Source organism: Mus caroli, unplaced genomic scaffold, assembly GCF_978045245.1.
Source record: "Mus caroli unplaced genomic scaffold, Mus_caroli_1 scaffold_13, whole genome shotgun sequence".
Lineage (NCBI taxonomy): Eukaryota > Metazoa > Chordata > Mammalia > Rodentia > Muridae > Mus > Mus caroli.
Genome location: NW_028227268.1, coordinates 77,414,499 through 77,438,017, shown reverse-complemented (window position 1 = coordinate 77,438,017; position 23,519 = coordinate 77,414,499). Strand labels below are relative to the sequence as shown.

Below are 23,519 nucleotides of genomic sequence, written 5' to 3'. Positions count from 1 at the left end.
GGTAGTTCACTTGGATTATTATAAAGAATTTAGTTTTGGCTCCCAACATGAGTGCTGGATTAAAGCAGTCTGCATCCAGGGCAGATAAAACTTATAAAAATTAAGGAATTGCCTAAAACAAAATGTAATATTATTTCAAGTTTTATCACAAGCTTTGACTGACATATTAAGTGAAAAACCTGATCAGTGGAAATTACTTTAGCAGATCTCAAAAATTATGTATGCTTTTAGAAACCAAAGCCACAAAGTTCTTGGGTATATCACATAAAACACATATAGGTATGCTGTGTATGTGTACTGGTGGCTTTCTGGTTTCCCAACTAATGTGAACTAAGTTTCTGAGGCTTGTTACAAAGTATCTAAGGAAGGTACTAGGTCGCTGTCTACAGATAAAATCATTGTATCATAAAACTAGAGTGGGGAAGGATTTAGAATAAAATTCTACACTGGTCAGGGCTGGAATCCCAGGTTCAGTGATGTATAGACGCCTAGATGTTTGGAAGCAAAGGCAGAAACACGTGCGTAGATGAAGAACACGCACGCCAATCACACTCTGTAATCGTGCTTAGCATCAGTGTTGTACTTCTGAAGAAGGTGAGCGCGAGTAAGTCTTGCAACTGTTGTGATGGCAATCACCCGGAGGCTGTGTCAGAGGTCCCCAAACCGCAGCGACCTCAGCCCTCTCACGCTCTAGGGGCGCAGGGCGCGGACTACAATTCCCGGCGTGCGGCGCGCGGCGCGGGCGGAAAGCCGGCCACTTCCGCCCCACGCAGCGCCGGTGCGGCCGCGTCTCGACGTGTCACTGGCGGCGCCGTGGCTGTGGCCGGGAGTAGGAGCTCCGGCTAGGGAGAGTTCGCGGCGGTGGGTGGCGGCGGCGACCCGGACCTGGACCAGCCCCGGCGCGGAGGCGTCCCGGGGTCCGTGGAGAGTGGCGGCGGGCGGCGGCGGGCCGGGCCGCGCGGGGCGCGATGCTGAACATGTGGAAGGTGCGGGAGCTGGTGGACAAAGCGTGAGTATCGGGGGGCAGTTGCGGCCGGCCCCGCGGCGGGGGCGGGGAGCGTGCGCACGGTGGTCCAGCGCGCGGGGACACGCGGCACGCCCCCCCGCCCTGCGGCCTGGTGAAGGCGGCGGCCTCGGCGGGCCTGGGCCTCGGTCTCCGAGCCTCTCGTGGCTCAAAACCCCCCTCCCTGCTCCGGTCCCTGCTCCCCGGGACGTCCTCACCGCGCCCCTATCCCTCTCCGGGCAGACGGATGCTTTGATCGTCGTACCCAGCTTGGAGTTTGGCCTCCTGGACAGCAGGCCCGGCTTGGGGGCGAGGGGACGCGGTGCTCCGGTCCCCGGTAACCCCCATGGTGTTTTTCGGAGACACCTTAGGCCTGGCCTGGTATGCCCTTTACCTTGGTAGACACCTTTGAATTTCTAGTGAACCTGCAATGGAGTGAGTGGGAGGTGTAACAAGTGGTCACTGTGGACAGGCTGGAGTTGCTCAAGAGGAGACTCGCCCTTCGGGTTTTTCACACTTAAGTGAAAGCAGATGACCAGACAACTTTCTGTGATTGTTTTCCTCTAACTTTCCCACTACACTTCCTTTTGGGGTGGGCCATCATGTAAATAAAAATTCCTCTAAAGGGTGAAGAAAAAAAAAAAAAAAAGAAGCCCAGTTTATATCCTGTTGACCTGCTTTTAACTCCTTTCAGAGTAAAATAACTCAGTGTTTTTAGTATACTCAGAAACCCTTAACACTTTAAGTTGAGCATATCGAAAATAACAGTAGTCTTTTAGGTCACCAGGAAATAAGAGTTTAAATATTTAACCAGCCCTCTTCCTTTTTGGGTTTTTGTGATTATGCAATAAGCGTGGTAAGAAAACAGTTCTTTTGAACCACCCACCTAACCTGAAACCAGGAAGTATAGAAGCTCTTTTTGACCCCAGAAAACAACATTCTTTAAAGCAACTTGTCTGACGCTTCTGATGGAACCAGAGGTCGAGGGTGCTTTCAGATTTGCTTGCTACCAAGGAATCGGTCAAGTGCAGAGTACCGTTTTCAGAACCGAAAGAGCTGAGTTCTTAACTTTGTAGTATTCCTGCCTTCTCCAGTTCAGGATGAAGATCATTGTGGCCCTCTTAGTCTGTGAGGGTGAAGAGCCAGGGGCTTCCATTTCCTTAGGATGATTTGTAATACAGCACGTTCATGTCTGTGCTTCTGAAGAGAACAATTTTCCCACTGACTTTGGAGTAAGAGAAACCTCACTGAGAAGCTGCGAGTCTGAAAAGATTTTGCTTTGGTGGTTTTAGTATTCAGTTTTCCCATTAAGTGTGCAGAAATTTACCTGGGACCATTTCATTACTTGTAAGCTCTGTTTTTGCCAAAGAGAAAAGTCATTTCTTTTACAGATCCATGGCTGTTTTCAGTGTATCATATAAGGAAGAGAATACCAGCTTAGTGTAAAAGTTGAAAGAGGTCTTAACAAAATTGCCACACCTCTGCTTCCAAGTCTGAATAGCTGAAGAAAATTACTAAGAAACCCACCCCCTGCCCACCCCCTACCAAGTGTACGATACTTCAGTCTGAAGGGACAGTGAAACCAGCCTGCTATCTTTTCTTGGTTCTGCTCAATGTGGATTATAGCCTTGAGCCAATTTACTCAAGGATGTATAAGACTGTTGTCACCAAGAACGTTCCCAAAGCTCTTTTTGAATACCTGACACACCGAAGTTGAAACAGGAGGCAATTTTACTGAGGAGTGCTCAGCAGTTGATTTTCCTCTTTAACTGGCAGGAAGGAAAAATCTTTTTTTTTTTTTTCCAAACTAGATATTTTCTTTATATAAATTCTTTAAAATTCTTTAAAATGTAATCATTGTACAGAACTACATAGTGTTGTTACACTGTATGCTTAGAAAATCATGAGGGGGTGGAACACACTCATAGAGTGGCTGATTGGTTTCTTAGAGGGACACAATTATGAGGTAACTGGCAGAGAAAGAAACAGTCAAGAGATTAGCATGGATGCCCTGGTAGATTACAAGAAAATGGTAGGAGTTCAGGTTCTGGTACTGCCTCTAACCAGCTCTATGTGTAATTTGACGCTGAAGAACTCCAAACTTCAGGTTTCTTATTTGTAAAATGATGGGTGTGGGCTACATACACCTTCAGATTCGCTGGGTATTTGACGGAATAAGTTTCTATCAAGGAAACAATAACTACAAGTATTTCACATTAGCAGGCACATTTTGGAAAATCATGGTCTTCCAGGGACACTTTAGTGTGAAAAGAGTGTGGTTTTGTTATAGTTGTTATTTGTTTTATATGATAATCAAAGAGACCTTGGGAGATAGCTTTTCTGTTAAGCTTCTGGAGGGAGGACCAGGACATAATTCCCAGTGCCAGCTCACAGTCACCTCAAACTCCAGCTCCAAGTAATCCAAGGCCTCTGACTAACATGGCTACCCTCCGCCACACGTGTGCGGACACACAGAGCCAGCAGTGAAATGACAAACAAAAACCCAAACATTTCTTTTTAGATGGTGATTAAAGGCTAAGGCTATAAGTCAGTAATGGAGTGCTTGCTTGTGTGGCATATAGAAGGCCACGGGTTCAATCCTAGTGCTGGAGCAGCAAGTTAAAGCATGGTGGCACATACCTGTGATTCTGGCTCTTGGGAGGCAGAAGCAAGAAGAGTTCAGGGTCATTGTCCGCTACATAGAGCCTTTGAAGCCAGCTAGGCTAAGGAGGACCCTTTCTTGTGGGGTAAAAATAAAGAACGAGGGATAGAGCTCAGTAGTAGAATGCTTTCCTGGTATGTGGAAGTCCTGGGTACAGCAAAGTATAAACAAAAAGATGGCCAAGGAATGTCATATTTAAATGTTTAAGTAATCAATAAGTACAGCTCATGACTCAGGAAAACTAAGATAAGGTATATCCACTAGCAAATATGACGTATTTCAAAAAGGTAAATGTCCTCTTTCCAAATGTTTCTGTTCCCCAGAGCAACACTTGGGCTCTGTGTGGTGCTGTGCTCAAAAGTAAGGAGAGATTGCAAATGCTGGCCCGTGGTTGTCTGAAGCCTTCTGTGGAATAGGGGATAGTGTCCCTTTGTGGTTGTACCTCCTGGTGGTATAAAATGGTCTAGAACGGAACATTATGAAACAGCAGGACAGCAGATAAGGAAGACCACAGGCTCCAGAGCTTGGGCACCCATTTCCTCCCATCTTGTCTAGCTGCTCACAGGCAACTGTGGCAGGAAAGGATAAGTGAAGAAACTTGTAGCTGTAGCTAGCTAGGTGTTACCTATGACCCGAGTTCAAAACTGTAACAAACTGGATACATTTATAATCTGTAATCCCACACAAGGAATGACTTGAAAGTCCTGTAGCTCTAGCATTTTTCTCTGGGAATCTGGGGGATCTGGCAAAAGTGACATGCATGGTTCTAGTACCCAGGAGCTTCTGCTGGTTCTGCAAGCCAGCTCAGCCTCTCTTTCCTCCCAGGGAGTCATGGATTTCCCCAGCAGACCTGTCGTAGCACAGTTGTTTAAACAGTCCTGCCTGTGTAAGGTCAAGGCATCTGCAGTTCACAGTCCGTTTTCAGTTATTCTCTCGGTTAGCGTCCCCTCCCACCCTGAGCTGGTCGGCATCAGACATTTTCCTTCCTAGATGTTTAGCTAATGTGGTAGAGCTGTGTGCACTGCTCTTGCAGTCTGACTGGCTCCATGGGAAAGCTTACTGTTGAGAGAACAGCATCTTCAGTTGTTGGAACAGATCGCACATTTGCTGTGACTTAGATTACTTCTGTGGAACTCGCACAGTGAGGCCCACACTTGGCAGAGCACTTTGCTCCATCCACTGCAATGTGAACGAACACTCTTGGTTTTGCTTTCCTTTCATCCCCGACTCTTGTTCTCCCTCATCTTGACCGTAAGTCTTTTCTCACTTCTTGGAACTTGAAATCAAGGATAAGAAGGTGGTTGTCAGCTCTGATCTTCTGAGAACAACTGCTCAGAACCAGTTGCTGAGAATTGTGGCTGCTTAGACAATGAATTAATTATTCTCCTTTTCTTCTGCTAACAGGACACAAGCAGGTATTAAGAATTTAATTTCAGAGAAAGATGAGTTAGTTTCCCTTTTGCTAGCATTTCATCAAGTAATGTTCAGACGCTTAGGTTAGTGTTTAGCACTGCTGTCGGATTCACCTTAAAAGCCCTTACCTGCCTGTACCTTACAGTATGCATTTTAGTTTCAGTTCACAAGTACTTGTGTGTGTTCACTAATATGTCCACTGAAGGTACTTAGCTATTTTTATTTTAAGCATTGCTTACTAGTCATGCTCTTAGTTTTTACAATGTGGCTCCACAGTTGTGTGTGTGTACGTGCATGAATACATGTGTTCTTATGTTATTTTTCATATTCCTTTATGATATTTAATAGTTTAAGAAGAAAAAAATGGTTAAATAATAAGTTAGTTGCTAAAGTGCTTAGTATTTAGGAAGTCATATTTGAAATTTTGTGTAATAAAAGCTGAAAATAAGTGCCAGTATCAAGGATCTAGCTGTGAAAAGTACAATAATAATGCCTCTGGAAGGTTTTAGAAGTTCACTGTGCTGCCTGTACTGATGCGTACCGCTTTCTTTTAGGGGGTGGGAATGGGTAGGACAGTCTCCTATAGTCTAGGATGCATTTTAAAGCAAATTTCAGATACTATATCGTGTTATCTGTTCTGTAAATGAATTTGTTCTAAAAGGAGCATGGACACAACACAAAAGGAGTTATCTTACTATTTGTGTGCATGGTTTTTAAATTTTATGGGGGGGGGGGGCTTGTGTATGTTAGTAAACCATGAAGACCAGAAGAGGATGTTGGATCCCAGGAGCTAGAATTACAGTCAGTTGTGAGCCTTTCTATGTAGGTGCTGGAGACAGAATCCTGGTCCTCTGCAAGAGCAGCAGTCACCTTTAACCACTGAACCCCACTTCTCCAGCCCTATATAATTTGTTTCTAATGTTTTGATTAGTAGATATTTCTTCTCCAGATATGCCAGTCTCCCTTAAGCTATTATTCTGTAAGTCAAACTCTAACTTAAAAAAAAAATCTCTTTCTGCTTGTTTGTTATTGAAGGGCCTAGGTTATTTGAATTTCTCTCAGTCTGAATTCTACTGTCATCATGGTATGTGAATGTCCTTGTCCCCTTTATCACCTATAAAATGACAACTGTGTCTAGTCAACTGTTAGATTCAAGCTCCAGTTTGAGGAAGCAAAACTGCTTCCTAGATTGGAAGTACATTCTTAAGACTTGTGGTGTTTCTTATATACAGAGTTAACACTTTTAAGTCCCAGCTATACATTACTTTCAGGACTACATACTCTTGTCATATCCTATGAGCTTTCTTATGCTACTTCGGTATGCTCATTGATCTTTGTTAGCCAAAGGTATCTCTAGGTAGCGCTTTCTGAATCTGGAAGGCACTGATGGATCAAAGCTTAGACGTGGGTTGGCATCTTAACACTACTACTGAGAAACAGTCCTTGTGGTGTTAGAGCAGCTCCTCTGATTCCCCATCTACTGAGAAACAGTCCTTGTGGTGTTAGAGCGGTTCCTCTGATTCCCCATCTACTGAGAAACAGTCCTTGTGGTGTTAGAGTGGTTCCTCTGATTCCCCATCTACTGAGAAACAGTCCTTGTGGTGTTAGAGCAGTTCCTCTGATTCCCCATCTACTGAGAAACAGTCCTTGTGGTGTTAGAGCAGTTCCTCTGATTCCCCAACTGTTAAATAAGACATGGTCATTTGTTTTAAAGGTTCATGGGTGTTACGCAGAAAACCTTTTTTAAAGTGATACCTACCTTCTTGGGTAATCCGTTGTTACTGTTTCGTTACAGTAATCACTAACACTTAGGACACTGAGTATAGTAAGAGAATAAAGATACAATAGATGATTTACTAGTCTGTAAAACCTGTGTCCTAATAATGAGCCCACTGTTCACAATGGGCTTTTTAAAAATAGGTATTTGTTTTTATACGATGTCTATAAATGTTTGCATATATGTGTGTTCTCTGCTCTTGTTCAGTTCTTGTGGAGGCCAGAAGAAAGAGGCGAATTCTCTAGAACTGGAGTTAGAGACTATTGTGAAGTGTCACTTGTGTGCTGGGAACCAAATCGGGGTCCTCTGCAAGAGCAGCAAGTGCTCTTCATCACTAGCCATCTCCAGCCCCACCGTGGGCACTCTTTGTCTAGGACTTTTTACTTTCTCTTGTTGTTTGGTTTTTATTTTCCTTATTTTATTCTTGAGAAGGTCTCCCCAGGCTAGAACTTGCTGTGTAATACCGGATGGCCCTAACCCAATCCTTTCACCAGTTTCCCTCTACCCTGAGTGCTGGCATTATAGGTATGTTCTACCATGCTCAGCCTTTTGTCCTAGACACTGCTGTGCATACATTGGGTTATTTTTACCAAATCATAGATGCTTTTACATGAATATTGTGAAGCATATTGCAAGAGTATTCTTTCAAAAGACATATTGAAGACTGAAGTGTTTGGAAAGACATATTGCAGTTTCCACCTGCCAGTTCCACTGCGCCATTCAGCTTGTTTTGTATTTCCGTAAGATTTAAAAAACATTGCTTATGTAAAACATTTTCTCTAAAACAAGATTTTATGAATGACAATTGGAGCCTGCATTTCTTCCTTAACTGGTACAATACCTCTTAAGTATGTGGTTACAAATCCACAGTTTCTCTCTCTTGAGGATTTAGTTACTTTGTATTTATCTGAATGTTGTGTGTGCCTGCATGAATGTGTAATTAGAGGTCAGGGGGCGTTGAGTTCCTGGAACTGAAGTAACAGGTGGCTGTCACCTGATGGGGTGCTGGGAGCCAGCTCTGGTTCTTTGCAAGAGCCTTAAGTGATTTTGAACCCTCTCTCCATCCCCAAAACATGATCATGTGACCTGAATGCATAGCATATGTGAAAAAAGGGCTTTCTAGGTCTGCTGTGAAATCCTTTTAAACTCACTGGGACCCTTCAATCTGAAAGTTGAATACAGGTAAAGGAATGTGACACGTTCCCATGTTGAAGCCAAAATATAGCTACATCTGAGTAGATTAAACTATTGCTTGGTTAAATGCACATGATTCTGTTAGTATGCAACATAACAGTAGGTTTTGTATTTAACTTTAAAGTCTAGCAACTGATTCTTTTAGAATGTCTTTTGACATTAATTTTTTGTTAATTTCTTAGTTTAGGTGAGTACTTAAGTGCTGTGTATAATTTGAATATATATGTATATATATTTTGTAATCTTTTTTTTCTTTTCTTTAAAACAAAAAACCAGAAAGTTACTATATGACCCTGCCTGGCCTGGAACTCTGTGTAGATGAACTTGCAGAGATCAACTCCCCTTTGTCTCTCAAGTGCTTATAGGCATGAACCACCATACCCAATTATGTTTTCTTTACAACAGAGTCTCATGTATCCCACACTGACCCTGAACTCTCTTGAACTTATGATCATCCTGCTTCTACCTCCCAAATACTAGGGTGAGAAGGGAATGCCATCATGCTTGAATTATGCAGGGCTGGGGATTGAACCCAGGGCCCTGTGCTTGCAAGACAAGCTGTGCATTTGGACACCCAGCCCTGTGTTTCTTGACATGCACACTCTTACAGTCATTGGTCATTTTTGCAAATGCTTTTTTTCCGCATTTCACTTAGTTCTCATCTAGACAACTTTGTATTTTGTAGTGGAAATGACATACTTTGTAAATTCAGGTTTTTGTTGTTGCTTTGTTTAGACAGGGTCTGCATAGCTCTGGCAGTACTGGAACTCACTATATAGCTCAAGCTGACCTTGAATTCACAGAGATCTGCCTGCCTCTGCCTCACCAGTGCTGGAATTAAAGTCATATCCTGCCACACCCAGCTAAGTTCAGTTTTATTTTATTTTTCTTGACATTTCATGCATTTTTAACAAATCTGAAAAAATAATGCATCAGATTTGCTGCTGTTTTTTGTAATTTTTCTCCAGTTTATTATTGTCTTCGCTTGTTTTTGAACCAGGGCCTCATTATATATCCAGGCTGGGTGATTGTGATCCTTAGGTACTGGGATTACAGATGTGTGCCCCATCTGTATTTGTCTCTTTCCAGGTGGATAAAGCCAAATGTTATTTGTATTTTACCCACCTAAATATTCTTACTTTGCCATGTATGGGCTATGTTTATGTGTGCTGTTGAATGGACTTTTGGCATGTAGTTCATTTATCACAAAGCTAAATAAAAGTTTATAACGGGACTGGGGTGATGGGTCAGTGATTCAGTGAGTAAGGACACCTGCTGTACTGGTCTGGAGCCTGGAGTTTGACCTGTGGTATCCAGGTGGATCAGTCAAGGTTCTCTATAGTCACAGAACTTATGAATGTATGTATGTATGTATGTATGTATGTATGTATGTATGTAGCCGGAACTTAGTGGAATGTCTTACAGCCGCAGTCCAGCTAATCCATCAGTGGCTAGCTGTAAATGCAAAGTCCAACAGTCTAGTAAGTAATTGCTCAGTCCCACAAGACTGACTGTCTCAGCTGGCCTTCTGTAAGTGCTGGAATCCTGCAGAAGTAAGCTCCAGCTCCAGTGAAAGGGTAGATGTGCTAGCAAGGAGAAGGCAAGCAACCAAAGAATAAAAAGCTGCCTTCTGTGTTCTTATGTAGACTTCCAGTGGAAGGTATGGCCTATATTAAAGGTATGCCTTCCCACCACAGCATCTGAATTAAATACAGCCCTGCGTCTTCCAGCCTTAAGATTTGGATCAAAGGTGTGTGTCTTCTACATCAAAGTGGATTCACTCACTTCAAACCAAGAAGAAAACATCTCATTTCTGGATTATAGGTCATTCCAGATATAGTCAAGATGACAAGCAAGAATGGCCATCACACCATGTAAAGGTGGAAAGCAAGAACTGACTCCACACATATACAGAAATGTTCTCTCTCTTCCCCCCCTTCTCTTTCTTTCAACCTGGCATATGCACACATATCCTGCACACATAAAGTAATAGGGATGAGTTCATAAGACACTCCCTAGAGCAGCGGAGCAGTTCCTTAAAATATCCAGGCAGCTCTGCATGTGGTCGCTCACTCCTGTAACCTGGTGCTAAAGAGCTTAAGGCTGGAGAGTCATAGGTTCCAGGCTCCCTGGACTACATGGCATAGACATGTCTGCTAAAAGCAAACATACCAGTCAGTTCTGCTCAGAATCCTTCAGTGGCGTCTCATCTCACCTCTGTGATCTGACTCTCCCTCTGCCCTTATCTTCCCCCACTGCCCTGGGCTGCTGCTGTATTTTATAACCCAAGAGCTCTCACACCAGCCCTGCCTTGCCTTCCTCTATTTACTTGTAGTTGTCTGTTACAGTTTCTGCTCTTTTTAATTGCTTAAGTGCCTGAATATCATGATATACAGTGGGTGTTTAATAAATATTTTTAAATGAGTTTGTTAAACTTGCTAACTTGGTACCTGTTAGATTGTCCTCTGCATGAGGGTACATGTGGTAATAAAGGCAGCTGTGACTGACCATTTTTTATTTACCAAGTATAAATGCCAGTTAGTGTCCATCCATCCATCCATCCATCCTTCCGTCCTTCCTTCTTTTCTTTTCTTTTCTTTTCTTTTCTTTTCCTTTCTTTTCTTTTCTTTTCTTTTCTTTTCTTTTCTCTCTCTCTCTCTCTCTCTCTCTCTCTTTCTTTCTTTCTCTCTTTTCTTTCCTTTCTTTTTTAAAGAATATTTTTTGGGAGGCCTAGAGAGATGGCTCAGCAGTTAAGAGCATTTGCTCCTGTAGAAGACCTGGGTTCAGTTTCAGCACCCACAAGGTGGTTCACAGCCATCGATAACTCCAATTCCAAGGGATCTAAAGTACTCTTTTGACCAGGCATACATGTGGTGCACATACATACATGCAGGCCAAACATTCACATATAAAAAAAAATCTTTCTTTAAAAATGAATATTTTTACATTTGAGGCTAGGGAGAGGACTCAGTGTTTAAGAGCCTTTCTTGCTCCCACAAAAGACCCAAGTTCAGATTCCAGCATCCACATAATTGTTTAACCATCTGCAACTGCAGCTCTAGGGGAGCAGATATACTTTCTCCTGGCCTCTGTGAACATCAGGACCACATTTTTAAACTTAATCCTTAAAGGTAATAAAGTCTTCTTGAAGTACCTTTTATTGTTTGGCAACTTATACATGTCTACCGTGTATCTTGAGCATGCACGCCCCTTAGTCCATGTCCCACAGGTTTAATAACCTAGTGAGGAAATTGGCTACAGAAGTCCTGGAGCATCCTGAGCTAACAGACCTGCAAAGGAGTCTAGGCTAAAATCACAGCCACCTGTTTTCAGGATGTGATCTGCAGTCTTTGCTGCTCTTCCAGAGCATCACCAAACAGGCTTGGCTTGGTTATTATCCTAAAAGGGAGTTAATGGTGTAAACCTTTTGCAAATTAACACTCATCTGGAAAAAGTATTTACAAGTTTTAGAACCAGATGTGACAGTTGCCCTTTCTTCCGTGCACCTTCCACAGGAGAGAGATCTACTGTTCTCTTGCAGTAGCCCCCACCGCCAACACATACATACCACCTGTTATGTTAGCAGACTCAAAATGGAGGGAAAACATATATTTTCATATGTGAGAGAGGAAGTCTTCACTGTGTCATGAAAGCATTCTCTGGCATCAGTTTCAAAGACTGATGTCCCATTTGCAGGAGTTATTGCACTGCAGAATCAGTGGTGAATTGGTGTGAATAACTTCCACAGTTCTTTAGTTTCATGTCCTTTGGATTTTGTACAATGGTCACTTTGATATGCCCAACGTGGTTTGACTACTATCTACCTTTCCTAACGTTTCTTATGTTTAAAATGGACCACATAGAAATAGCATCTTAGATTTGTATGTACCTGACTAGGTACTGTGCTTTTCTAATAGGTTCCAAAAGTTTAAATGTTACATAGTAACTGAGATAAGCTGTAGAGAGCTTACTTGTTTCCAGCATACTTTAACAAGTCTTACTCAGTTTCTACTCAGAGCTCTGCAGACTACTGGACAATACTAAGCCAGACCTTGGGGTTTTTGTGGACCCACTGGCTCTGTGAAGTTGCACATTAAAAACAAACAACGCTGTACTGAGTACTCTTCAGTTTGGATACTTCAAGTATGACACGCGGCCCGACTAGGAAGAGCCAGGCAGAACCAACGCCTGGTGAAGGTCCTAGTGCTCAAACGCCATTCCTGACAGAAATTCAAGTGAGGTCCCAAACTCAGGGTCAACAGTTAGGTTACACCCCTCACTGTGATAAGCTGCTCCCAGATAGTCCAAGTCTCTGTTGATAGCAGTGAGCACTGGGTGGGAAGGACAGGATGTCCCCTTCTGCCTTCAACAATAGTCCAAAGTCAATAACTTGAAGTAGTTATTTTGTTATTTTACCTTGTTAGCTACTATGCCAAAAGAAAAAAAAAAGTCTTGAAGATTTGCTAATATATGAGTTTAATCACAGGTAAAAGTAAAAAAAGAAGCTGAGTACAGTGACACACACTTGTAATTCTAACACTTGGGAGGTGGATCAGGAATTCAAGGTCAGCCTTGGCTGACTAACAAGTTTGTGGCTAGCCTGATCTACACAAGACCTGTTTGGGTTCACAGAAGTGAACAGTGCCCTGTTAAAGTACAGATTTCCTATTGTCTTTTTGTTGAGAGTGTTTTAGGATTGTAGACAGCCAATTTAGTGTTGATATTTGGTACTGTATCTAAAATTAATTGAACAGTCGTGGCAACAGTTTATAAGATAGAATCAAACTACCGTGTGGGGCATTGCTGTTGCCAAAGAGAATCTCCTGCCTCCCATCTGCAGGATGTTTGATGTTCATTCTGCTACATGGCTTTCCTTGGAAGGCTCAATTGTCCAAGTTGTTTTAGGTTTTTATCTATCCTTACAGTGAGATAATACATTTGATAAAACTACTTGAGCATAATGCTTTAAGTAAGGTACCACCTTAAAAAGAATGACTGTGCCAAAGCTGACCAGATTTATCTAGGCTTCAGTTTTATTTTTTCATGAGATGTGGTTAGAATCATAGGAAAGGGGGACAGCTACTTCTGTGTGAAGTGGGTGTAGCTCACCAGTGGATCTGTTAGAGGATTAAATGACCTGGTGTACTGGGGAAAGATTTACCATGGTGCTCTCAGTAGATTTTTGTTCTTCAGTTTTCTGAGCTGTCATTTTGAAGTAGCTTTAAAAATTATAACCCATGGTCATCAGGGTAGTTCAGAGGTCCTTGTCACCAAGCCTGATAATCTAGTTCAGTTCCCAGAACCTGCACTGTAGCAGAAGAGAACCAACTTCCTCAAATTTTGCCCACTGGCTTCTACATATCCACACTTACCCCCACGGGTTAATCCGTTTTTAAAGTTATGACCCGAAGGTTTTTAAGTTACTTAATGACGGTGTTTTTGTTTTTGTTTTCAGGTTAGTTTTAATTCAAAGGAATTTAAAATTTATTTGCCCAGGCATGGAGGCACAAACCTTTAATGCTTTTCTATAAACCTTGGGAGGCATAGTCTCTGAATTTGAGGCCAGTCTATTCTACATCAGCTAGAGCTACATAGTGAAACCGTATACATACATACATACATACATACATACATAATACATTACAAACAATATGCTACTTTTATAACATTTCCACCTCTTTTAAATGCAGCAATTTTACTATTAAATATGCTGTAGTGGCTGCTTTATTATGCTTGTAAAAACTAGAATTGGAATCTATCATGCAAATAAAGTTCTTAAACTATATTCACTTTTTAAAAGTGCCTTGGATATTTGATCTGTTTGTCAAACAGTTTAAAATGATACCCCTTGTAGAGAATAATACTTCAAGGGTCTTTTTTTTTTTTTTTTTCAGTCTAAAGAAAAGCAGCTAATTGTGCATTCAGCATTATTGAGATTGGTCATGTAACATAAACTGATCATTTTAAACTCTTCAGTAGAACCTAGTACACTGCCAGATGGGCAATCCTGGCACTTTCTCACATTGCCCAGGCTATCCTAAAAGGTAATGTCTCACCAAGGATCTTGAACTTGTGATGATCCACCTCCACGCTGCTAGCACTTCTGGTTTGATATGGTGCTGTAGGTAGAACCCAGGGCCTCATGCATGCTAGGTTAGCACTCTGCCAACTAGGCTATATCCCTTGCTCCTGATTTGATTTGATTTTTAACTTTAATTTTTAAATAGGGTGTGTGTGATCACACACACTCACTGGGGACTAGTAGAGGGTGTCAGAGCCCTCAGAACTGGAGTTACAGATGGTTGTGAGCTACCACATAGTGCTGGGAACTGAACCCAGGTCCTCTGCAAGAGCAAGATGTGCTCTTGCCCTCCATGTCAAATCTCCAGCCTCCCTTTTATTTAAAAACAAGAATTTCATATATGAGTGCTTTACTTACGTCATTTCTACCCTTTCCTCTCTCCCATCCATCTCCTTTATCCTTCTGAATACATGACCTTTTCTATAACTATTATTTTTACATATACAGACACACACACCCAGGTGTGTGTGTCTGCATATGTATTTGTATATATGTAAAAATAACCTGAATCTCTTTGGTGTTGCTCATATGTGTATGTATTTAAGGCTGACCACTTGGGTTTAGAAAATCTCCCAGGAGACCTTTTGTCCTTGGAGAAAACTTACTCTCCCTTGCTCAGCATATTGATTGCCTGTATTTCTTCATCTAGCGTAGGGCCTTGTGAAATTTCTCTGGTCCACATTGGTGTGTCAACAGGTGGTGTAACTGTGGATGTCTTGTTTCAGCAACCATACTGTTAAGATTTCATGGGCGCAGCCTCTGTGTCATGTCTAGAAGACACTATCTAGCAGCCAATGTCCCTATTTAAAAAAAAAAAAAACTTTGTATTTTGAAATGAAAGTTCAAAGAATTATGACAGGAACATTTCTGGACCCCTTCCCTTGTCCATACCGGCCAGCATCCACATGCTTTTCTGTGAACCATCTTGCCATGTGTCTATAGACACATATTCTGTTTGGAATGAAAGAATGCTATTTAAATTGTGCCTCCCCCCCCCCTTTTTTAAACGTGCTCATACCCTGCAAGCACTCCACCGATTAAACAACATCCTTAGCCTGCCTTTTTTTCTTTTACATTGCAGAGGCTCAGAGGATAAGAGCACATTTGTGTATCTGTTTCCTCCTTTTTTTTCCCCCACAGCAACATGATTTGCTTTCCTTAAATCAATTAGGTATGAACAGACAACAATCAAAGCATATTTATCCTGATGATGTCAATATAGCGCTCTCGGAGAAGCTGCTGCTGCTAGTAGCACTTGCTGGCCGGGCTCACACCTGTGTTGAGCACTCCTGTAGCACTGCGACCTCCTTAGCTTTAACTGATGACTCAGTAAGAGTCTCAATTATGGCAGCAGTGCTCTAATTAGAATGCTCTGTGTTGGCACTTCATTTAGCAACTACAAGTGTGAAGTAGCTGTTCCTGAAGTTTGTGTAAGGAAGAATTGACAGTGTATCTGTAGATAGTCTAAGGTTACATATTGCACTTCCCTTCCAAACTAAACATAGAGCTCATTTGGAATGTGAAATCATTTTGAGTAAAGTTGGAGAGGAGCTGGTTATATGTTGGAATAGCATTTTCCCAGCAACTAAGAAATATGAGTGTGCCAGTACTCAGGAGGCTGAAACTGGGGCATTATGAATTCTTATTTTGTAGCCCAGGCTTGCCTTGAACTGGCAATGTTTCTGTCCCAGCCTCCCTAGCCCCAGTTTCTTAATTTTAACATAAATGTTAAGACTAGAAGAGCTGGGCCAAGAAGATGGCCCAGAGGATAAGGGAGCTTATCATGCAAGCCTTCCAACCCAGGTTTAATCTCAGAATCTGTAAAGGTGGAAGGAGAGTGCCAACTCTAGGGAGTTGTCCTCTGACCTGCATCTGTGCACTGTGTGATGTTAGATTAACAAATAAAACAAAACCTTAAATAAGAGAGCTTGAACTACAGATGTTGCTCATTTGGTAGATAATCATGAAATGATGAGTGAATATAAAGTGTGCACACATATGTAAGGAACTGTACTTAGGAATCAAATCCAGGACTTTGCAATTCTAGACACAAATTCTATATGGAACCTGTCCCTGAAAAGTTTGTCTTTTGTTGATTTGGTTGTTTTGTTGGTGGTGGTGGTGGAGGAGGGGGAGGAGGATGTGTGTACTTGCTTGTGAGACTTAGTTCTCTCCTTCTACCATCTGATTACTTGGGCTGTCAGGCTCAGCAGCAAATACCTTTACCCTCTGAGCCATCTCACCTGTCCTTTATTTCTGTTCTTGATACTTATGTAATCTGTGATGAGTAACTCAGATAAAAGGCATGTATCTCCTGTCAAATGCCCACATCCCAAGGAACAAAATGTAACAAGGAATACAGGAAACTGTAGGAAAGTTTATCGAATGAATAATTATCTTTTACCTAGATCTCTTTTGGATACTTGAGTTGTAAAAATATTTAGGTAGAGGCACAAATGAAAACAGTAGTTGGGTCTGGAACTGGCTCAGAGTTTAAGAGCACTTGCTGTCGTAGAGGACCTGGGCTCAGTTCCCACACCCTCATCAGCTGGCTCAACACCACCTGTAACTCCTCTTCTAGGGGAATCTAACTCCCTCTTTCAGCCACTGTGGGCACTGCAGATGTGATAGACAGAGAAGCAGGCATTTATAATTTATATGACATATGCATAGAAATAAAAATACATCTTAAGGCACACTAGACAATCAGGAAGAGTTGGGAAGAGGCTGAATAGTGAAATAGGTGGGGGCTTTCCCTTCTGAGGAAATGGTGCTTCCGGTATGCCTGAGAAGAAGAGGACTACCACAGGGGAGTGAGCAGGGGTGAGCAGGGAAGCCGAGTGCTTATAGGGACGTGGGTGGGATTTGAATTTGTCCTGAGGACTGTAAGATGCTTATGGGGCTGGAGGGAGAGCTCAGCGGTTAAGAGCACTGACTGCTCTTCCAAAGGTTCTGAGTTCAAATCCCAGCAACCACATGGTGGCTCACAACCATCTGTAATGGGATCTGACACCCTCTTCTGGTGTGACTGAAGATAACTACAGTGTATTTATATACATAGAAAAAATACGCTTTTAAAAAGAATAGAGAGAAAGAAAAGAAAAGCAAGAGAGTGAAACATGTCCATTAGTCCTAGTGCTGACTTGTATATTGTCTGGGGAGGGTTGTTGAAATCACGTCTGTGACATAACACTGAACAACAATGTCTCTAGAGCCATACTACCTGAGCTTGGGTCCTCAGCACACTGATTAATGGTTGTGTGACGAGTGAGAGACTTTCACCTCCTTATACTTCGGTTTACTTTGTGTGTAAAATAGAGATAATGATAGTACCTACCTTCGGGGATTAAACAGTCCTCCTCTCTAGTAGAGCTCTGTGGATTAAAGATTTATACTTTTTATTTGTATGTAAACACACACACAGGAAACACACACCCATCTGTGTTTTATTGCTGTAAAAAGACACCATGACCAAGGCAACTCTTACAAAAGAAAGCATTTGCTTAATCCTTGAGAGACTTGAGGCCCCTGGGAAGAGAGAGGCCTGGGAAGAGCACCCTCTCAGAGGCAACGGGGAGGAGGAATGGGATGAGGAGCTGTGGGAGGAAGGAGGTGGGGGGGGCATGACTAGACTATAAATAAATAAAAAAAAATAATGTTTAAAAATTTACTCTATGTGTGTGTGCATACATATATATATATATATATATATAGAGAGAGAGAGAGAGAGAGAGAGAGAGAGAGCGCATTTAATAGGAGTCTGGCTTACAGATTGAGAGGTTTAGGCCACTAACATCATGATGGAAATACACAGCATGCAGGCATGGAGCGAGAGAAGTGGCTGAGAGTTTTACATCTTGATCCATAGGCAGCAGGGAGAGAGACTGGGTCTGGCTTGAGCTTTTGAAACTTCAGAGTCCTCACCCAGTGACACACTTCCTCCAGCAAGGCCATACTTCTTAGTCCTTCACAAGTAGTGCCACTCCCTGGTGACTAAAATACTCATATGTATGAGCCACTGGGAGCCATTCTTCCTTACACCACCTCAACACTGCATATAGATGTCCAAAGTGGCCAGAAGAGGGGATGGATCTTGTGGAGCTTAAAGCAATTGTGAGCCACCTGATGTAGGTGCTGGGAACTGAACTTGAGTCCCTGGAAGAACAGCAAGCACTCTTTTATTTCCTTTTCTTTTCTTTTTTAACTTTTTACTGGTTCTTTGTGAACATGCACCCCACTCCACTCCTACTCATCTCCCCGTCTCTTTATGTCCTCCTTTGGCCTGCAGCAAGCACTCTTAACCACCATATTTATATATTTTAAAAACAACCAACAGTAAACAACAAGCACAGCCATGTTACAGGGAAGAAAGTGAAGCCAGAGATGCTGTGCTTTACCGTTGGTTTGCTGTGCTCTGGAGGGAACCTAAGAATATTTTATTTCTGCTCTACAGGCAGTGGCAGCTTTGTGCCGTTCTTCCATGGGAACAGATTGTGCAGAGAAGAGCACAGTTCCAGTGTAGAAGTATTTCAGTAAACAAGCTTCCATGTAAAGAACGAGGCATGAGAGAGTCTCTGTGTGTGAAACCACATCCATGATGGGGCCTGGCTCTTTACCTAACACTGAGCAGGAGGAAGGAGGAGGCTTAATGAATGTTCAGGTCTCCCTTTAAGTTGTAGAATTCCAACTTCATTCTTCAGGGTTTCTGTGAGAAACGCAGCTCCTGTCACTGAGGTAATTCAGATAAGAGAGCAAACTCCATCTAAACACCAACAACCCCGGATCGGCTTTAAGACAGCATCAGCAGCCCCACCCCACCCTCTGTGCTTGGGCTAGGAGTGTTCTCCTCTCTTACCTTCCAGTCCACCTCTGTCTAAGACAACATAACTTCATCTTATGTTTACACTTCTCAAGTCAGTCTGTAAGTGGCCATTTATATGTTTTTGGTGCTAGTAATTGAACTTAAGCCACAGTAAAGGATACATTGTTAGGTGCTGAGAGAGACCCAAGTGCATAAGATATAGCAGTCAGTCCTTTAACGTTAGGTCTTGTAAAGTTGTCATCAACAGAATTAGCAAGAACCAAGTCCTTACTCCTAGGTAAAAAGATAGAGTTAGGTTTTTGGAGCCTGTGCTCCATTTGATCTCTAACCTCTTATAAATATATTCCTGATGTAAGACATTTTATATATAGTATCTATGTGAATATTGGCTCATTGTCATCACTGTTCAACCCTCTTTAACTTAGAGCATTACTGGACAGCACTTCTGTAGTGCCTTTGTGGGCTGTTTAAACAGAATCATGGAAATGTGATACTGAGTAGACAACAGGAAGAACTGTACGGAGTGAAGGAGGGGAGGGTATGTATGGTGTTATCTTTGACCTCAGCTGAGAAACAGTGTGGTGGACACTGCCTTGCACAGACATGTCAGGACAGCATGTGAATGTTGGTTTTAGGGTTGCAGGTACATGTTAGTGTCTTGGTCACTTTGCAAGTGTGGAGTTCACAAAGAATTGGGATGAATCCCCCCACCCCACATCTACTACCTCATAATTAACAGCAACCTTAAAGCTTAACCAGAAAGTGTCAGATTTCTGCTGGCTCCTGGGTGTACTTGGGAGACTAGCTCCATTATGAGCCAAGATCATTTGATTGCACTTAGGGACACAGAACCAAGGAGGATCAGAAATGGACAGCACTAGAGATCAGATTTTGTCAAGAACTTTTCATCAGAAGACTTAGTGGGCCATGAGAGGTCAAATGATCCTTTCTCAGGTATCCTTCGCATCAGATTTTGACTCATATCAGTAGGAAAATTAAGAATTATAAAGTAGCAACAAGAATAATTTTATGGTTGGAGGTCACCACAACATAAATTGTATTAAAGAGTCGCAGCATTAGGAAGAGTTGAAAACCACGGGATTAGAGCTGTTTTTTCCCTATTGTCTGTGGTTCTGGTTGCAGCTGAACTTGACACAGTTCGTAGTGACTTTGCTCTCTTTCACCTTATTAGCATCTTCACAAATTGGGGAGACATTTGAACCAAATCTTTGTGTATTTCCTTGAACCTCTCTAACTAGTGTAGGCTTGGTATCAGATGACTGAACTTTCGTTGAAACCAAAGAAATTCCAAACCAACTGCCTAATAGGCAACTTTCTTTGTAGGCCATTCATTGGGTTCACTGGCATTTTCAGTGCTTCCTTGCATTCTATCAGCCTGTGCTATTGCAGATGGAAGCTACTTTCGTTGCTTCTCCTTCAGCACTTTGTTCCTAAGAGACAGTTCAGTCAGCTTTTTACTCCTCTGCCCCATCTCCTGGTCTGTCCTTTTCATTCATAGCCTCATTTTTTTGTTTGTTCGTTCATTGTTTTGAGGTTGGCTGTCCAGTAAAGATTTGGTATTTGCCATCACTGAGCTGGTTCCAGTACGTAAGCACAATACCGTGTCATAGTCCAAGGCAGGGGAAAGACAGGCCCATAAAAAAAAATCAAACAAACAGGCTTGCCACAGGACACTTGCTTTTGTTTCAGTTCAGTTGTAAATGGCAGGAGTAGGTAGATGATCTCCCTGTTTGGGGCACTATAGGAAGACATTTTGGAGGAAGTGGCATTTATAAATGCTAGATGACGATATAGTTGACTCTGGAGCAAAGGACTTAAAAACAAAGACTTAGAAAACCCGAGCAACCTGATGGTTGTTGAGTAATGAGGCTGGAGAAGTAAGTTGGTAACTCCAGCGAGAGTCGTGCTTCGTGTCAAGGAACTTGGGTTTTAAGGTGAAAGCAGGAAGGGGACCTTGGCTAGCTAAGTGGGGCTGTGTGCGACCAAGAGTTCCCTTTGGCTCTAGCCTGGAGAGAAGTTGTTCATAGAAGCAGGGAAACTAGTTGGGAGGCTTTCAGGCAAAGAAAGAAGGCGCTAGACTAAGGAGTGCTGGTGTGGGAGGGAAGAAGCAGAGAGACCATGTTAGAGGTACTTAGGACCCGAAAGTATGTGGACTGTCGATGGAGAAAGTGAGGAACGTGACCGGGGGTGCTCGGGTTCTTTCTTCCCCTGAACAGGATTGTCCTTGGATGCAAGAAGACAACAGCGTGTGAGGGAGGACGCTAACATGGCCACCACTACATGTTAAAAGGAAGTAGCTTGTTCCTTGGTCAGAGAGGAAAGCCGGTATTCTTATTAATACAGAGTACATGAGTAGGCTGTACGCATTCTAGCTATTGCATGTAGCCTGCCCAGGCTTCTAACAGTCCCTGAACTATGCTGCTGCGTGTCAAATAACACAGAGAAAAATATCATTTTATAATCATTTTCACTCTTGGAACTTGATGAAGTTGATTCTTTTGCAAACATCACATGGATATTTAATTGGCATCTGTGAACAACATTATACCTCTTCATGGGGGGGGGAGGGGGGCAGAGCCCACAGAAGCACTGCTGTCCAGAGTCAAGCCATGTGGAGGGCCCGTCCACCCATCCATTCCATTTCTGAGTAGTTCCTTGTCTGTCTATTCAGCTGTGCCATATAAAATTAGAACAAAATGAAGGGGAGGGTGTTTGGCATAAAATGATTAAGTGAAGGCTAGAAGTTAAAACTACAAAGTTAAAATATAAGAATTTTGAAGGGATTGGAGTAAAGGTTAAATGTTTTTGCTGTTTTGTTCTGTTTTGTTATTTTTACACCCAGTGTAAAATAAGGAGAGGGGACTGTTTACAGAAAAATAAGCAGATGAGTTTAAAGAAAGCCCAGTTGCAACAGCAGGGATAAAGAAAGCAGAGGGTAGGGTAGAGAGATCCAGTGCACATGTTGGGGAGGTGGTGCTCTTTGGCTGCTGTGAAGTGAGCTAGCACCACCATTAGAGAATAGCAGATGAAAGCAGAAGCTAGGCATAGATGGTTTGGAAAAATGTCTTGCCGGGCGTGGTGGCACACGCCTTTAATCCCAGCACTCAGGAGGCAGAGACAGGCAGATTTCTGAGTTCAAGGACAGCCAGGGCTACACAGAGAAACCCTGTCTTGAGGGGAAAAAAAAAAAGTCTCAGTAACTAACCAGTGAACTCTACCCAGAGAACCAGGGTTCAATTTCTACCACCTGTATAACTTCAGATTCAGGGGATCTGACGCCCTCTTTAGGTCTCCTTTAGGCCTCCTTTGGAACTAGGTGTGCACATGGTGCACATGCGTACATATGGGAGAAACAGCCATGCACATCAGACTCACTAGCGCTACTTACAGGTGGAGAGATAAGTAGCACATATGTTTATTGAAGCTTTCATAGCATGAGATCAACTGTGTCTTGCAGTAACTACATGAAGACAATGCATATATCCACCATGGGATACTCTGCAGACATGAAGAAGAAGATTTTTGACTTATACAGTAGCATAGGTGAAACTGGAGGACATGGTGAGGGAGATTAGACTCAAAGACTCCTGATGCCTCTCTGCTGTTGCATTGTGAGAAGCTGGCTACAAAAGTGGAGAGTAGAGAGGACAGAGATTACCAGAGACTGGGAAAACAGGAAGGTGAATAAAAGGGGGGATAGGTTTTTTGTTACAGAAATACACTTCTGTAATCCTAGTCTTCAGCTGGTGGTCCAGCCTGGGCTAAGTAGCAAGTTCCAGGTAAGCCTGAGCTATACAAGGAGACTGTCTCAGAAAAAGAGGTGCTGGTAGTGTAGCTCAATATTAAGAGCACTTGCTCAGCATGTAGAAGGTCTTAGGTTTGATCCTCAACACAATTATCATTACAGGAACGGGAAAGAAAGAGAAAGAAGTTCTGCTGAATGCTTGCACAGCAGTATCACTGACTAACAGGTGCTTTGGAGTGGTCAGAACAGGGCTTTTGAGGGTCTCACCACAAGGATGGTTGTGCCAAACCTTACCCAGTGTGTAACTGCAACAAAGCATGTACTGCATGTGTGCACAGTTATATGTCAATACAAAGTAAGGTAAGTACGTGAAGTCAGCAAGCAGGCAACGTTTTCAAACTACACCAAAAATAGATGAGACTTGAAGCAACTTAAAAGGCTGAAATCTTAGCCAAGAGTTAAATAGAACTTATTTTACCTTAAATTTTGTATATATGTGCACAGGTGTATGCATGCACATAAGCACACCATGCATGGCACACACTTGGATGTCAGGGACAACATGAAGAGCGTTGTTCTTCTTCCATCATGTGTGTTCAGGGTTGAACTAAGAGTAGTGGAATGGAAGCGTATTTTGTATTTGATGGCTTGAAGAAGGCACTTGTGTTTGCAACAGTCTACTAAAGTGAGTTTGAAGACACTTAAAGAATGTTCCAGCCAGGCAGTGGTGGCACATGCTTTTAATCCCAGCACTTGGGAGGCAGAGGCAGGCGGATTTCTGAGTTTGAGGTCAGCCTGAC

General features: G+C 42.6%; 1 protein-coding gene across 3 annotated transcripts in view; it reads left to right on the top strand.

Annotated features, from left to right (window-relative positions):
* The first annotated feature begins 774 nt into the window (after positions 1–774).
* Clint1 (clathrin interactor 1) overlaps positions 775–23,519 on the top strand; it is a 58,485-nt gene continuing 35,740 nt past the window's right edge. For 2 of the 3 annotated variants that reach the window (XM_085830094.1, XM_021176535.3), the window contains exon 1: positions 776–1,009. In XM_085830094.1, the coding sequence (XP_085686220.1) occupies positions 969–1,009 (41 nt within the window). In that variant the 5' untranslated portion in view covers positions 776–968. Of the gene's footprint in view, positions 1,010–23,519 lie in introns of all 3 variants that reach the window. The other variant, XM_085830093.1, reaches the window with a different exon arrangement.